The sequence below is a fragment of the Tursiops truncatus genome, chromosome 9, assembly GCF_011762595.2.
Source record: "Tursiops truncatus isolate mTurTru1 chromosome 9, mTurTru1.mat.Y, whole genome shotgun sequence".
Taxonomy (NCBI): domain Eukaryota; kingdom Metazoa; phylum Chordata; class Mammalia; order Artiodactyla; family Delphinidae; genus Tursiops; species Tursiops truncatus.
The window spans coordinates 19827582-19842976 of NC_047042.1; the positions used below are offsets into that span (position 1 = coordinate 19827582).

At 43.0% G+C, this 15395-nt stretch overlaps 1 protein-coding gene across 6 annotated transcripts in view; it reads left to right on the forward strand.

The window, feature by feature from the left end:
• Nucleotides 1-15395, forward strand: part of NAPEPLD (N-acyl phosphatidylethanolamine phospholipase D) — an 88031-nt gene that overhangs the window by 42589 nt on the left and 30047 nt on the right. For 3 of the 6 annotated variants that reach the window (XM_019940545.3, XM_019940543.3, XM_073809583.1), the window contains one exon: nucleotides 12360-12666. In XM_019940545.3, coding sequence (XP_019796104.1) covers nucleotides 12376-12666 — 291 coding nt within the window. In that variant the 5' untranslated portion in view covers nucleotides 12360-12375. Of the gene's footprint in view, nucleotides 1-1318; nucleotides 2044-2282; nucleotides 2491-5084; nucleotides 5269-12359; nucleotides 12667-15395 lie in introns of those variants that run through there. The other 3 variants (XM_019940542.3, XM_019940544.3, XM_073809584.1) reach the window with 3 other exon arrangements.

A 15395-nucleotide genomic window follows, 5' to 3' on the forward strand; every position in this document is an offset into this window, starting at 1 on the left:
TTTTCATTGTCTAGAAAAATTAAGCTTTGGAAGTCAAGTAGAAATTACAACACAATCCATAAAGTTTATGTAGTAAACTACATAAAAGTTTATGTTTAGAAAGCATAAACATTAATTAATACAGCTTCAATTATAATCTCTGTGTTGTACTAAAAGGTTACTATTCATTCCTCCTAGACTTTCCTGGTCTACATAAATGTGCTTATCAAAAGCACCTGGTCTCAGTGAAAAACAAGCTGTAAACATTTGTCTCCATTTATCTGTAAGTTTGTAGAGAAGAGTTATCAAGCGAACGTTTCAAATTGCTTCTTAAACAACATAATAAGCGAATGCAATGCATGAGCCTAGGCAGTTAATAAGCCTAGTTCAGAAAAAAAGGCTATAAAAGTCATTCTTGGGACAATCACACAAACTTGAAACTGGACTGAACATTAAATGGTATAAGGGAATTGTTTCCTTAGGTGTGCTAACGGTATTGTGATTGAGGCGAACGTCCTTTCTTTAGAAGAGGCAGGCTGAAATATTTAGGGGTGATTGATTTTGTTGTCTGCAATTTATTCAAACGGTGTAACAAAAAGGCATCTCTATTTTCTGTATGTTTGAAAATCATCATAAAGAATTGCGGTGAGGGGAACAGAGGGCATCTTTTTAAAGTTCCTTAGCCAAGAGCATTGTGAAGACCTCCTTAGCTAACAGTAGCTTCAATGTACAGTTTGGGTTTGTAGCGCTGTGTCTTTTTTTTCCTGTTGCACCTGAGGTACCACTGAGTGAGTGCAGTCTCAGCCCAGCCCACGAGCAAGCAAGCAGCTCTTAATCACACTTAATAAGATTCAGCAAAGGCTGCAAGCTACCCAGCGGGGGTGAAAGTCCATACCTGGCATAATCTTCTTTACATTCCTACGCTATTACACTGGCACGGTCACTTTCAAATTGCAAAACAGTTCGGTTTGCATTTTCCACCAGTCCTATCTGCATTCGCAGTCCCAGACAGAGGGCATTTCTTTCTGGCCCGTGGACACACCCCCGAGGACTCTTATAGAGGAATCTCTTTGCCCTGCCACCCATTATTGAATTCTATTTCCATCTGTCTATTCTTAAATTACTTATTGAAACAGTAAATTTCATCCTGTAGTTCAAAAAGGAAAACCTGGGAAAAGCTGGGAATCATAATTTGGTGCTCTGTTGTCATCATCCTGAGATTTTTTTAAAACAAATTTAGATGAGAACTGTGTATACCAGGAAGCTGTGACATCTTTTTAATAATGAGCACAGACCGTGACAAGGCCATGCTTGCCATGAATATTCAATACCTACTGTACAGACTTCAAATTAGTTTGGTTTCTTCGCTACGAGGCTCGTGGCACCATAGGTTGTAAGTATCCTGCTACCAGGTGCTGGTCTACTACGATCACGCAGGCTACGAGAGGCCCCCAAGATCCCATTTAATTTTAGCAATTAGGGAGGGTGTTCTAGAAGCTGTTCACGCGATCTGAAATTTAGCTTCTGGGTCTAGGACAGGACAGCAAATTTGGTGTCAGAAGGGCTCGCGCAGAGTGCGAGAGAGGCATGGGCCCGGCTAGGAAGGGCGAAACGTGCCGCGGCGCCGCCAACAAGGCCTCGGAGCCGGGGCCTGGGAGGGGTGGGCGGCCATCTTGATAAAGGCCTGAGCGGCGGACGGCGCGGGGCTGACGCTGGCGGGGCTGCCAGATTCGAAGGACACGATGAGTGAGTGACCGGGCAACGTGGAGCGGAATCTAGCTCGGCCAGGGCCCCGCGCGGCGTGGGGGCGCCCAGTGGGCCTCGGATGCGGCGCCGGCTCGCCCCCAGGATGGTGAGGCGGCGAGCGCTGAGGCGCTGCCTGCAGCTGTTAACGCCCTCGGCGGAGCCGGCGCTGCGGGGCCGGGGGCGGAGGAACCCGGGCGCCGGCCACCGTCGCCCTTTCCGCTGCGCTGGGGCGCTGTGTCCGGCGGCGCTGTGGCCCGTGGCCGAAGAGCAGCAGCAGAGGCGGCGGCGGCGCGCGCGCCCGACCGACCATCGCGTCAGGTGAGCCCACGCTCCGTGCCCGCTTCCCTGCCTCCCTGCACCCCCCCCTCGCTAGCGCCCGCCTCCCTGCCCCCCCTCCCTGCCCCCCCCCCCCCCACTCCAGCGCCTTTCCTTCGCCCGGCTCCGCTTGCTTCCTCTCGGTCTCTGGGTGGAACGGTCCGCACTCCCCAGCTTGGGGCTGCTTGGACTCTTCCGGGAGTAGAGCGGAATGTGGGTGGGTCCCTGCTCCCAAGCCCTGCCTCATCTCGGAGATGCTGCACTTGTGAGTGGCAGGGATTCGTTTGAATTTCCGCACTTCACGAGGTGCGGAGCCCGCATCTCTGAGGCTGCCTGGATGAAGAGCCACATGATTTTTTTCGCTTGGGAGAGTAGCCGTCCCTGGGATTTGTTATAAGTCCAATCTCCTCTGCAAATCACGAGGTTGCATCTTCACCGATTGGAATACATGTGGGTGTATTTTTTGGTTGTACGTAAATGAGTGGGTGGACAACTTCCTTGGAGCAATTTATTTCTGCTTCACCTGTAGTATTTATTTCTAAAAATCCGTTCTACCAGGTTTCTCCCGTTTTATCTTAAACTAACCATGGAATGGAAATGAGCGAAAGATTGGAGCAAGGTGCGGCGAGGTGGTGGAAGCCGGCGCTTTCTTGAGTTTTCTGTTTCTCAAATTGAATATTATTGCAGGCTTTTCAGACCAGGTATTCAGATAGTTTTTTTATTTTTCAAATGTAATTCTGGTAGTTGAGATAAATACGCTTATACAGGCTCCCGAGTCTGAGATGCATCACATCTCAGTTGAACCTGGAAAATATTGAGTATGAGAAAAGTTAACCTTCAAAAAGTAGCTAGGTTTTCGGCCTTGTCTTTACTGCAGTTGTTCTATATATGTTGTAATATGACTCACCTGGTTTATTTTGGCTAATTAGCATCAAGTGTTTGCTATTTGATAATTCTAATTAAGTTAATGAGAAAGTCATTCCTGAGATACAGCTGTCTGGAAATTAAGAAATAATTTCCATCTTTGTTAAGAATGGATATCTAGCAGTTCCATTTCTATTTTCAGTTTCACTGGTTTTGATTTAGCTGCAGACGTCGATATCATTTAGAAAGAAGTTATGTAATCTTTAAAAAGATTACCTATTTCCCACAGTAGTCTGATTTTGTTGCAAGAAAATTTAGATCTGCTGGAGAAGAAATTTAGGGCCTGTTTAAAATGTAAGAGAGATATTGATTTCAATTCAAACTGTTAGTTAACTGAAGATATTGTCGCAATTTTCAGGTTTTATTTCATTACATTCTGCAGGCTTTCCTGCTGCAAGAATTTCATGTCTCCAAGGGATGAGAATAGTGTATTTCTCATACTCTTATCTTCCTTCACAATTTCAAATTGTACAGATTTCATATTGCAAAATTTAATTTTTAAATTATTCAATTACAACTGACTGATATTTTAATATAAGCATTCCGTCATCGGGTTTGGGTTTTGGTTATGCTTTAGATGATACAATCATCCTGTATGAAAAGGGTATTATGTTACTTTGAGTATTAGTGAGCTTGCGAAATTGGGGAAATTTTTAAGAACATGTTGTCCGTGTTTGACAAAGTACTATTTGCCTTTAATTGTGTTGTTTTATTCTGCTTTTTCATTGTAGTGGTAGATAGCTGTAGCTATGTTACCGGGCTGGCGTGGGTAGTGTCAAAATAGCTTCAACCGAGGAGGTCACCGGAAGACCCGGACCAGCAATCTCGGTCCTTGTGATAGCATGCAAAGAATTGCAGACTACCACTTAGGGCTTAAGCACAACGCAGAGTTTTATTAAAGCATAATTACACTCTCAGAGGGAGAGCGGGCTGTTTCTAAGAAGTGAAGCCAGGAGCTCTTGTGCAGGCTTAAGGGTGTTTATAAGGAGCGCTCTGCGAGGAGGCGGGGCGCAATCGTGGGTGAGTGACAGGAGGTCATTATTTGATTGACAGCCCCGAGCTAGGTAACAAGTTCCTTATTGCGCATGCCCTTACCCTTGATTCGCTAAGAAAAGCCCAAGGGGGATGGCAAAACCACCTGCAGATTTTATTATAATGATGGTATAACGAGTTTGGTTTACTCTAGGTTACACGCCTGTCTAGTCTGGGCACGCACAGCCCGGGGAAGTCCCCTTGTGTTACTGTGCTCCCTCTTTATCAGGATAAATTGCTCGCCACAACACCATAGTTTCCCCCGGTCTGGGTGGAGTCAGGGGAGGGTCGTCAGATGGTCGGGGTGTAATTCCACTAGTCCCCTCTTTTCGCCACTGTCACCTCCTTGCTGCTAATGTCTAACTACCTAACAGATATAGTGGGTTTTTCCATTCCATTCTGCTCTTTTTTTTGTAAATTAGAATATGGCTGTAGCTGAAGGACTGTGTTGATCTGGGCATTTTAGATTGAAATGCATACAAATAAAAAATGTTTTCGTTGAAGTATTACTAGGGAAATGGATTGAGCACATAATTAATGGTTAACGAGCACCTTTATCCTGAAGGCCTGTGAGGGCATATGTAAAACTGGCATTAAAAAATCACCCATGTGATTTCCAGCATGAGAGTCAAGTAATGTGCTATTCTAACTGCTAGAATACCAAAAAATTCTACCTATCTATATCTATAGTGCTTTCATTGACTTGTCTTTTGAATTTAATAAGCATTTATTGTGTATTTAAATTTTTTAATACTTTATTTTTAACATCCTTATTGGAGTATAATTGCTTTACAATGGTTTGTTAGTTTCTACCTTATAACAAAGTAAATATTTTATTAACAGACTTTTGTGATAGATTATGTATGAACTCATATATCCCCAGGGGCAGTCTTGTTATGTCAGAGATAGTCTTTTGCCAACTCAGCTGGTTAAATAATGTATTATAACTTTATAATTTACAAAGCTCTTTCAAGTATTCTTGTATATATTTATATTTACTTTGGTTTTAGAGACGTACAATATGTGAGATTATTAATGCCCTTCCACCTATGAGGGAAACAGGAAACTGAGAGCCTGGGAGATTTTAGTAATTTACCTAGGGTTCCTTAGCACAACAGCCCTGGCCTTTGGCCCAGTACGTGTATGCACAGCTGCTGCTTATTAGAAAGGAGGTGGTACCAGCTGAAGCCAAGGTAATAGTGGTTGGGATCAGCAAACTTTGGTCAGCATCACAGCCATAAGTTGCAGCCCTAAACCTGTTGGGTGTGAATGGTAAGTACCACTGGCTATGGGGGCACAGGGCTGACATCTAGATGGATCAGCATAAATTCAGAAATGATTGAAAATCAACTCAGTGTACGCCTGCTACCTAGAACAATTCACCTTTCCCCTCGGGGGCAGTAGATTTTCCTGTTTATCTAATTTGAGGGCCTTCCCAGATTTAAGGGACAGTAAAAAATGGCTGTAGACTTCTGTGCTTCTCTGTAATCTCTCTCAGTTATAAGAATGAAATGGTCAGAATATAGGAAAACCAAGCTTCCTCATTGTTCTGGCACCCCTTAAAATGGGCAGACACTTGATTTGCTTACAAAAGATCCTGTTGCTAGGAAAACTGGATGACAGAATAATTTGTTTTGAAAGTTGTTTTCTGTATTTTGAAGGTCTTTCAAACTACAAAGATGTTCGTTTTCTTTTCAAGTTACTGTGTTCATTCCTTTGGCTTCTTTAGAGAGTTAATGCAAAGTACTACTATCTGTATTGTGTTATTCTGTGGTTGAAGTAACTAATGATGGTTTAAAGAATTTCTGAGCTCGAAGTTCTTTTTTAAACTTGAGGCTAGTTTATCTGTTTATGAGCTAAACTAAGTGAAATACCCACCATGAGGTGAAATATATCATTTATCTCCCCATGCTGACCACATGCTCTGTTGGTTCTAAGTGTTTCTAGGCATAATTCAGGTGAGAAGATGGCTAATCAGCAGTCCAGGCTCCATCACCAGACAGAGCTGGACCCTTGGAGTGCCATGTACCTCTCTGCCCTGACTTGCTTCTCCTGTAAAAGAAAGGGGTCACAGTATGATGACTTGGGTCATGGAGTGTTCAAGTTAGAAAGGACCTTCGTATGCGGCTGGTCCAACCCCTTAACTTACAGATTTCCTGTTTCTACTTTTTTTTTTTTTTGGCTGCGTTGGGTCTTTGCTGCTGTGCACAGGCTTTGTCTAGTTGCGGCGAGCGGGAGCTACTCTTCATTGTGGTGCACGGGCTTCTCATTGCGGTGGCTTCTCGTTGCGGAGCACGGGCTCTAGGGCGCGCTGGCTTCAGTAGTTGTGGCTCGCGGGCTCTAGAGCACAGGCTCAGTAGTTGTGGGACAGGGGCTTAGTTGCTCTGCTGCATGTGGGATCTTCCTGGACGAGGGCTCGAACCTGTGTCCCCTGCACTGGCAGGAAGATTCTTAGCTACTGTGCCACTAGGGAAATCTCTCGTATTTCTACTCTTGCAAGAGTTTTTAGCCTCTCATGATGCCACAAAAGTGAAACGTCAAAATTAAATGTTTCCACCATTTCACAGAGATGAGGTACAGATCTTCCTGACTTACGATGGGGTTACATCTTCATAAACATGACTGAAGTTGAAAAGATCATAATTTGAAAATGCATTTAATACACCTAATCTATCGGACATCATAGCTTAGCCTACTTTAAGCATGCTCTGAACACTTACATTAGTCTACAGTCTGACACAAAGCCTGTTTTATAGGAGAGTGTTGTATATCCCATGTACTTTATTGAATACTATAGTAAAAGTGAAAAACAGAATGCTTGTAAGTGTATGGGTCGTTTACCCTGGTGATTGCTAGCCAGCGACCCCGGTCACCCACTGGGACCTGTGACTTGCTGCCTCTGCCCAGCAAGGGAAGAGAGTATCTTTTGGTTCACATATTACTAGCCCGGGAAAAGATCAAAATTCACAGTTCGAAGTAGTGTTTCTACTGAATGCATATCGCTTTTGCACCATTGTAAAGTCAAAAAATCATAAGTTGGACCATTGTAAGTCGGGGACCGTTCGTACTTTAAAATTCTTACTTGAAAGTCCATTCCTTTCTTATTCTTTCCTCATATAGTGTCTCAATTTTATATGTAGACAAACTGTCCATCGTGTGTAAATGTATGCGTGCCTTTCGGAGCCCATGTTTTAACTGGGTGAATGTGAATGCTGGAGCGTGTATCGAATATCATCACAGAAGAATTTGACATAAACGTCTGATGTTCTCGGCAACATTCTCTTGGTTAAGCACGATTATGTAGAGCTTTATAATTTCTTTTTGCTTAGCTGCCCAAATATCTTAAAATCATACTTTATAATAAAGCTCATCTCCAATTTAGTATACACTGCCCACATTTTGTTGAAGGCATTACTATGCATATATATGGTACCCTGAGGCTGCAGAGTGATCAATCTTTCAGGTTTTCCCAGAACTGAGGGCATTCCCAGGATATAGGACTTTCAGTGCTAAAACTGGGAAAGCCCCGAGGTGTTGATCCTCTTACCTGAAAGTCTCTTCATTGGACTTGATTAAAAATTCTTCCAGCTGGAAGGATAAAATGCCAGGTGGTTATATGCTGGATGAACTCAAAGGCATCTTTTCAAGGCAAGGAAAATATCTTCAAGGCCCCATGTGTATTTTCTGTTTATATGACTGAAATATAGGACTAATTTATTATTCTTTTCTGTGTAATTTTAAATGAAAATAATTTAGCAATTAAATAGGATAGTTACATCATTTGAAATCGCCGTGTAATATTAAAAGGGCAATTATAGGGCTTCCCTGGTGGCGCAGTGGTTAAGAATCTACCTGCCAATGCAGGGGACACAGGTTCGAGCCCTGGTCTGGGAAGATCCCACATGCCCCAGAGCAACTAAGCCTGTGTGCCACAACTACTGCGCCTGACTCTAGAAGCCCACGAGCCACAACTACTGAATCCCGCGTGCCTAGAGCCTGTGCTCTGCAACAAGAGAAGCCACTGCGATGAGAAGCCCACGCACTGCAATGAAGAGTAGCCCCTGCTCGCCGCAACGAAGACCCAACACAGCCAAAAAAAAATAAAATAAAATATAAATAAATAAGTACATTTATAAAAAGAAAAATAAGGGAACTGGTATTTATTGAGTGTCTACTAAGTGCTTTTTACTTTGAAAGGGGATAAAAGAGACATTGGAGAAAAAAGACATTGTTGAAAGCAAGAAAGGCTAGCCTTGTCACTGAGACCATACTGTTGGCTGTATGCAACTAACTTTAGAACCTAGGTATCTGTTTAAGGTAAATTTATTGGATTTTCCGTGCATATTCAACATGATTAGTGGAAAGAGCATGAATTTTGCAGTCTGATCAACTTGGGTTGGATTTCCAGGTCCAACTGTTAACAGCTTTTTGACTTCAGGTAAATTATTACCCTCTGTGAACTTCTGGTATGTCACGTGTGACGTGAGGGTAATATCTATCTACCTTGAGGGAATGTTGTGAGGATTAAATGAGATAATGAATGTGTATAAAATGTCTGACACATATAGTGCTCAATAAACGATATACCTATAGTAGTCATGTGTGCTGCTCTGTGTACCCATGTTTGGATTAGGAAGGCGCTGTTTTTGGATAGTTACTTTGTGTGTTTTTATAGCTTCCCTAAACTTCCAAGTTATGGTCATTATATCAGTTAGGATTAGTTTGGGGAGATCCAGAGTTGCAAGGTCCAGGCTTGGTACGTGGCCTCTGTCTGAAGTCCTAGTCGTCTACGCCATTCCTAGAAGTGGCCGTGATACTCATGGCTCAAGATGGCTCCAGGCAGCAGGATGCAGGAAGAATCCAGAATGCCTCCCTTTCCTATATAAGACTTCTACTTCGATCGCATCGGCCATCCCTAGCTGGAAGGTGTGGAAATGTAGTCATTAACTGGTGCATAGCTACCCTAAGTAAAACTGGTGTTCTGTTACTGAGGAGAAAAGGGGGATTAGATTTTATGGTAGGCATCTTCTGGTCTCTACCACTTTGTCACCACTTTACCACCATAGAATTCAACTACTGAAGTATTCCCTAAGATTTTTTGATTTTTATCTCCATAATTAGTAGACTTAGAGGGAATGCCCTTTGTTGAATTTTGTCTCATTGTCCTTTGGTTACTTTTGCTTCTCCTGTAATTTTATTCCCAGCAGATTCTCTCAGAAACAATTAACTCTGTCTCAGTGAAGAGTGATTAGGATTTAAGCTCCTGTTCATTTATTCGGTCAATAAATAGTTATTGAGCACTCATGATGTACAGGCTGCTGTGGGTTATTATAGACAATGGCAGTTATTACTGAGTGTGGTTCCTTTTTGTTTGGTTTGGCTTATAGTTGGCATATAGTTGCTTGCAGTAGTACATCCAGTAGTAGATCCTTTGTATTTCTGTAGTGTCCATTGTAACTTCTCCTTTTTCACTTCTTTTTTTCTTTCTGTTTCTTTTTTGGCTGCACCATGCAGCATGTGGGATCTTAGTTCCCCGACCAGGGATTGAACCCGGTCCCCCTGCATTGGGAGCATGGAGTCTTAACCACTGGACCACCAGGGAAGTCCCTCCTTTTTCATTTCTAATTTTATTGATTTGAGCCCTCTCCCTTTTTTTCTTGGTGAGTCTGGCTAAAGGTTTATCTATTTTGTTTATCTTTTCAAAGAACCAGCTTCAAATTCTTTTATCTTTTCTGTTCTTTTATTTGTCTCTATTTTATTTCTGCTCTGATCTTTATGATTTCTTTCCTTCTACTAACTTTGGGTTTTATTCTTCTTTCTTTAGTTGCTTTAGGTGTAAGTTTAGGTTATTTGAGATTTTTCTTGTTTCCTGAGGTAAGACTGTATTGCTATAACTTCCCTCTTAGAACTGCTTTTGCTATGTCGCATAGGTTTTGAATCATCATGTTTTCACTGTCATTTGTCTCTAGGTAGGTATTTTTTGATTTCCTCAGTGATCCATTAGTTGTTTAGTAACAACGTGTTACTAAACGTGTTATTGTTTAGCCTCCACGTGTTTTTTTAGTTTTCTTTCTTTGTGATTAGTTTCTAATCTCATAGCGTTGTGGTCAGAGAAGATGCTTGATATGATTTCAATTTTCTTAGATTTACTGAGGCTCACTTTGTGGCCCAGCATGTGATCAGTCCTGGAGAATGTTCCATGTGCACTCCAGAATGTGTATTCTGCTGCATTTAGATGGAATGTTCTGTAAGTATCAATTAAGTCCATTGGTCGAATGTGTCATTTAAGCCCTCTGATTCCTTATTGATTTTCTGTCTGGATGATCTGGATGGTAGTTCTTCTTGCTTCTGGCGTCTGCCCTCCGGTGGGTGAAGTTGGTCCAGGGACTTGTGCAGGCTTCCTGGTGGGAGAGACTGGTGCCTACCTGCTGGTGGGTGGAGCTGGGTCTTGTCCCTCTGGGGGGCAGGGCCGTGTCAAGGGGTGTGTTTATAGGCGGCTGTGGGGTCAGGACGACCTTAAGCAGCGTGTCTGCTGATGGGTGGGGCTGTGTTCCCACCCTATTGGTTGTTTGGCCTGAGGCGTCCCAGCGCTGGATCCTGCAGGCTGTTGCTGGGGCCCGGGTCTCTGTGCCAAGATGGCGACCTCCACGGGAGCTCACGCTGTTGAATATTTCCTGGGGCCTCCGTCACCAGTGTCCTTGCCCTCACAGTGAGCCACAGCCGACCCCGTCTCCCCAGGAGACCCTCCAAGACCCGCAGGTAGGTCTGGCCCAGGCTTCTATGGACTCACTGCTTTGCCCTGGGGCCCAGTGCACATGAAACCATGTGTGCACCCTCGAAGAGTAGAGTCTCTGCTTCCCCCGGGACTGTGTGGCTCCTGCACTCAAGCCCCACTGGCCTTCAAAGCCAAATGCTCTGGGGGCTCCTCCTGCCAGTGCCAGACCCCCAGGCTGGGGAGCCTGACATGGGGCTTAGAGCTCTCTCTTCTGTTGAAGACCCTCTGTGATATAGTAATTTTCCAGTTTGTGGGTTGCCCACCTGGCAGGTATGGGATTTGATTATATTGTGAAAGCACCCCTCCTACCGTCTTGTTGTGGCTTCTTCTTTGTCTTTGGGTGTAGAATATCTTTTTTTGTAGGTTCGAGTCTTTTTGTCAATGGTGGTTCAGCAGTTAGTTGTGATTTTGGTGTTTTCGTGAGAGGAGGTAAGCTCAAGTCCTTCTGCTCCGCCATCTTGTCTCCTGCCTATGAATTCACAATTTTATATTTGCTCTCCTATCTTTAGTAAAGAAAAGGGTCGTTTTAATACACTGCTAGATTACATAGCTAATCAAACTATTTCAGTTCATTGAAATGTCTGCACAAGGGCTTTGCAGGTTAAAATTAAACTGTCCTCCCCTCCCTTCGCATGCAGTATGGATTTCCCTTGAGAATGGTGTTAACCCCACAGGCATTTAGGAGACTGATGGGAGGGCAGATATGTCCCAAGCATGGGAAGTACACTGGATAATAAATAAAAGAGAGAACGTTCTGTGGGAGTTACGTGCACAACATGCATCGGCAAAGAAAATACTGCTTTGTTTTTCCGTGAATTTCATTTTTAACTCAGTTTATTGACTGAACCAGTTTTGCTAAAAAGCTAAAGGAAAGCAAAGCAAACAGAAACTTAATATATAGTACCTAGGAGCACACTATAAAATGGTGTATTTCATCAGTTTTAAGACATTTTATTCCGGTTTTAACACCACCCATGTCAGGGTGAATCATACAGTGCAGGACATAATTATAGTTGATAACATTTTAACTTAGTGGCACATAAAATAACTGCCTTACAAATTCATGGTGTCTTAAATTGGTTGAAAATCAGTATAACGTAAAGATCTTCATCAAGTTTTGAACCTCCTTTTTTTTTTTTTTGTTTTTTGTTTTTTGCTTTTTGCGGTATGCGGGCCTCTCACTGTTGTGGCCTCTCCCGTTGCGGAGCACAGGCTCCAGACGCACAGGCTCAGCGGCCATGGCTCACGGGCCCAGCTGCTCCGCGGCATGTGGGATCTTCCTGGACCGGGGCACGAACCCGTGTCCCCTGTCTCGGCAGGCAGCCTCTCAACCACTGCGCCACCAGGGAAGCCCCACATAAGGAATTTTTTTAAAGGTTTGGCAGTAATAAGTAAAGCAAACACCTTTTCTATTTAGCAAGCAGTAATACTGGATTCTGAAATTGTATTTTGCAGGAAGAAAGTTTGAGCCTAATAGAGACATTGTTATAAGTTTGAGGAAATTTTTATTGGTTAAGAAATAATACTACGTGTATGTTTTAATGTCTGTATGTTAAACTCAGTATATCCCCCCTCCCCCTTTTTTTAGCTCTTCACGAAAGGACATGGATGAAAATGAAAGCAACCAGTCCCTGAGGACAATTTGCCAATATCCTAAAGAAGCAGTAAGAAAGCGCCAAAATTCACGCAATTCTGGAGGAAGTGATTCTTCTAGGTTTTCCAGGAAGAGTTTCAAACTGGATTACAGACTAGAAGAAGATGTAACTAAATCAAAGAAAGGAAAGGATGGGAGATTTGTTAACCCTTGGCCAACGTGGAAAAATCCCTCTATTCCAAATGTTCTCAGATGGCTGATGATGGAAAAAGATCACAGCAGCGTTCCGTGCTCCAAAGAGGTAGCATCTGGCTTTCTGAGTGCTGCACGTTTGCTCTTAACATATGTATCACTTAACGTTGCTGTGGATTGTGTTATGACACTCCAGTTAGCTAATTGAGCCCTTTTGTACGATAAGGTTCTGGGGAGATGACATGAATAAGGTGCCTTCAAGTTCACAGTTGAGCAGCAAAGTACATGTGTGAATAACCAGCTCTGATGTGGTGGCAACCAGAAGTAGGAACGGATGTCTTAAAAATATAGGAAAGGACGCAATTAATTCTGACTGGTGGGATTGGAAATGGCTTTACAGAGGAGATGATACTTGAGCTGGGCCTAGAAAGATAAAAACTATTTGACAGTGGTTTTCCAGGTGGATGATGGGCGTGGGGAAGGTCACAGAGGAGAGAAAGTGCATGGCGTGTTCTAGAAAATAGTAACCTGTGTTTTGGAATATGAATTATAAGGGTTAAGCCTGGAGCGCTTGGCTCTTCATCCTTGGAAAAAGCTGCTAAAGTTATAAAAGAAATCGTCAGATAACCTTCCACTCCTTTAAAAGTTGGGAATAGGTTACTGGGCTTTCGATATGCTAGTTATACTTAGGATGAGACTATTAACCTTTGGCCTGTGGTTTATGAGATGAGTGAAATTTCACTTCAGCAGGGAGTCGGTGGCTCCCAGTGACAGGAGTGCTTTTTTCTCCTTTCTTAGTTTCTTGCCCCTCTACACCTCCTACCCCACTTGGCCTCTCTTTTCCAACAACCCCTGTCCTGCCAGGCCTTGTGGGGAACTGAGAGATAAGGAACTAGTAGACACTGGAAGTGGGTGGGATGAAAAGAGTGGAGGTATCCCTGAAGCGTTGATCTGCAGTAAGGCAGGAGGCTGGGGAGTGGGTCGGTGGCGGTGGTGTTAGATCGTTTACCTTAGTAAGTGTGTCTATTTTTCTTTAAAGGATGTGAGATTTAAAAAAAACCCATATTGTCACTTTGATGCTAAAGAATGTTCATAGTATTAATCCTAGTTAACAGAATTGAGTAACATGAATATTTTCTCAGCACTGTTTAAGAATGAGTCAGGATATTAATAGATAAAACCTTAGTGTATGTTTCAACTTTGTGGATGGGAGGAACAAGAAAATTTTATGTCTTCTGGAGAACCTGGTATGAAGAGAAACATGGAGTCAGGCTGTGAGAAGAAGGGTTTAGGGTAGGGGGCCAAGATGGGTCTGTTACCTGTTCGGTAAAAATTCCTTCCTGGTTTTTGGGCCACGGTTTCTAAAAATACAGTAGTAGTAATGCTGTCTTTAGTTTTCTTTCATTTCAAACAGGAAAGTGAGTGACCACATACATCTCTGAACTCTGAACCAAATACATCTCTGAACTCTGATGATTTGGAGATATTGAAGAAACTGGGTTCAATTTCTGAGAACTCACCAGGCCAGTTGTTCTTAAACTCCACTATTCTAGGTGCTAGAGAGAGAGCCATGAAAAAGCAGAAAGACAAGGGCTTCCCTGGTGGCGTAGTGGTTGAGAGTCCGCCTGCCGATGCAGGGGACGCGGGTTCGTGCCCTGGTCCAGGAGCGGCTGGGCCCATGAGCCATGGCCGCTGAGCCTGCACGTCCGGAGCCTTGCTCCGCAACGGGAGAGGCCACAACAGTGAGAGGCCCGCGTACCGCAAAAAAAAAAAAAAAAAAAAAAAGCAGAAAGCCGGGCTTCGTTGAGCCTTCAGTTTAATGGAAGAGAGACAATAAACAGATAAGAAAATGATGTGGGATACTGAAAGATGATTGGTGCTTTGAGGAATAATGAGGCAGAAAAAGGAAGTTGGGGGGTGGGAGCTGAATTCTTTAATGAAGTGTAAGCTTTCTTTTTTTTTTAAAGGCAGGAGTTCTTTGTGTTTCTTTGCTTTTTATTTTAATTTTTATTTTATATTGGAGTATAGTTGATATACAGTGTGGTGTTAGTTTCAGATGTACAGCTAAGTGATTCAGTTGTACATACACATGTATCTATTCTTTTTCAAATTCTTTTCCCATTTAGGGTATTACCTAAATAACGAGTACAGTTCCCTGTGCTAAACAGAAGGTCCTTGTTGATTATCTGTTTTATATACAAGTGGGTACATGTTAAGTGTGAACTCCTAATTTATTCCTACCAGCCATGTTTCCACCCACCCCCGGCAACCGTAAGTTGGCGTTCAAAGTCTGTGAGTATGTTTCTGTTTTGCAAATAAGTTCATTTGTATCATTTCCACCTTAGACCCTACCTTCGAGCTATATTAGATGACATTTGTCTTTCTGTGTCTGGCTACTTCACTTGATGTTATCATTGCCGGGTCCAGCCAGTTGCTGCAAATGGTGTTGTTTCATTCTTTTTTATGGCTAATATTACCTTGTATATATGTACCACATCTTTATGCATTCGTCTGCTGGTGGACAATTTGGTGGCTTCCACAACTTGGCTATTGAAAATAGCCCTGCAATGAACGTTGGGGTGCATGTGTCTTTCCAAAGTACGGTTTTCTCTGGATATATGCCCAGGAGTGGGATTGTTGGATCATATGGTAGATTTATTTTAGTTTTTTAAGGAACCTTCATACCGATCTGTATAGTGGCTGTTACCAGTTTACGTTCCCACCAACAGCATAGGAGCGTTCCTTTTCTGTACGCACTCTCTCAAGGATTTGCTGTTTGTTGACTTTTTAATGATGGCCACTGTAACTGGTACGAGGTAATATGAGCGATGTTAAGCT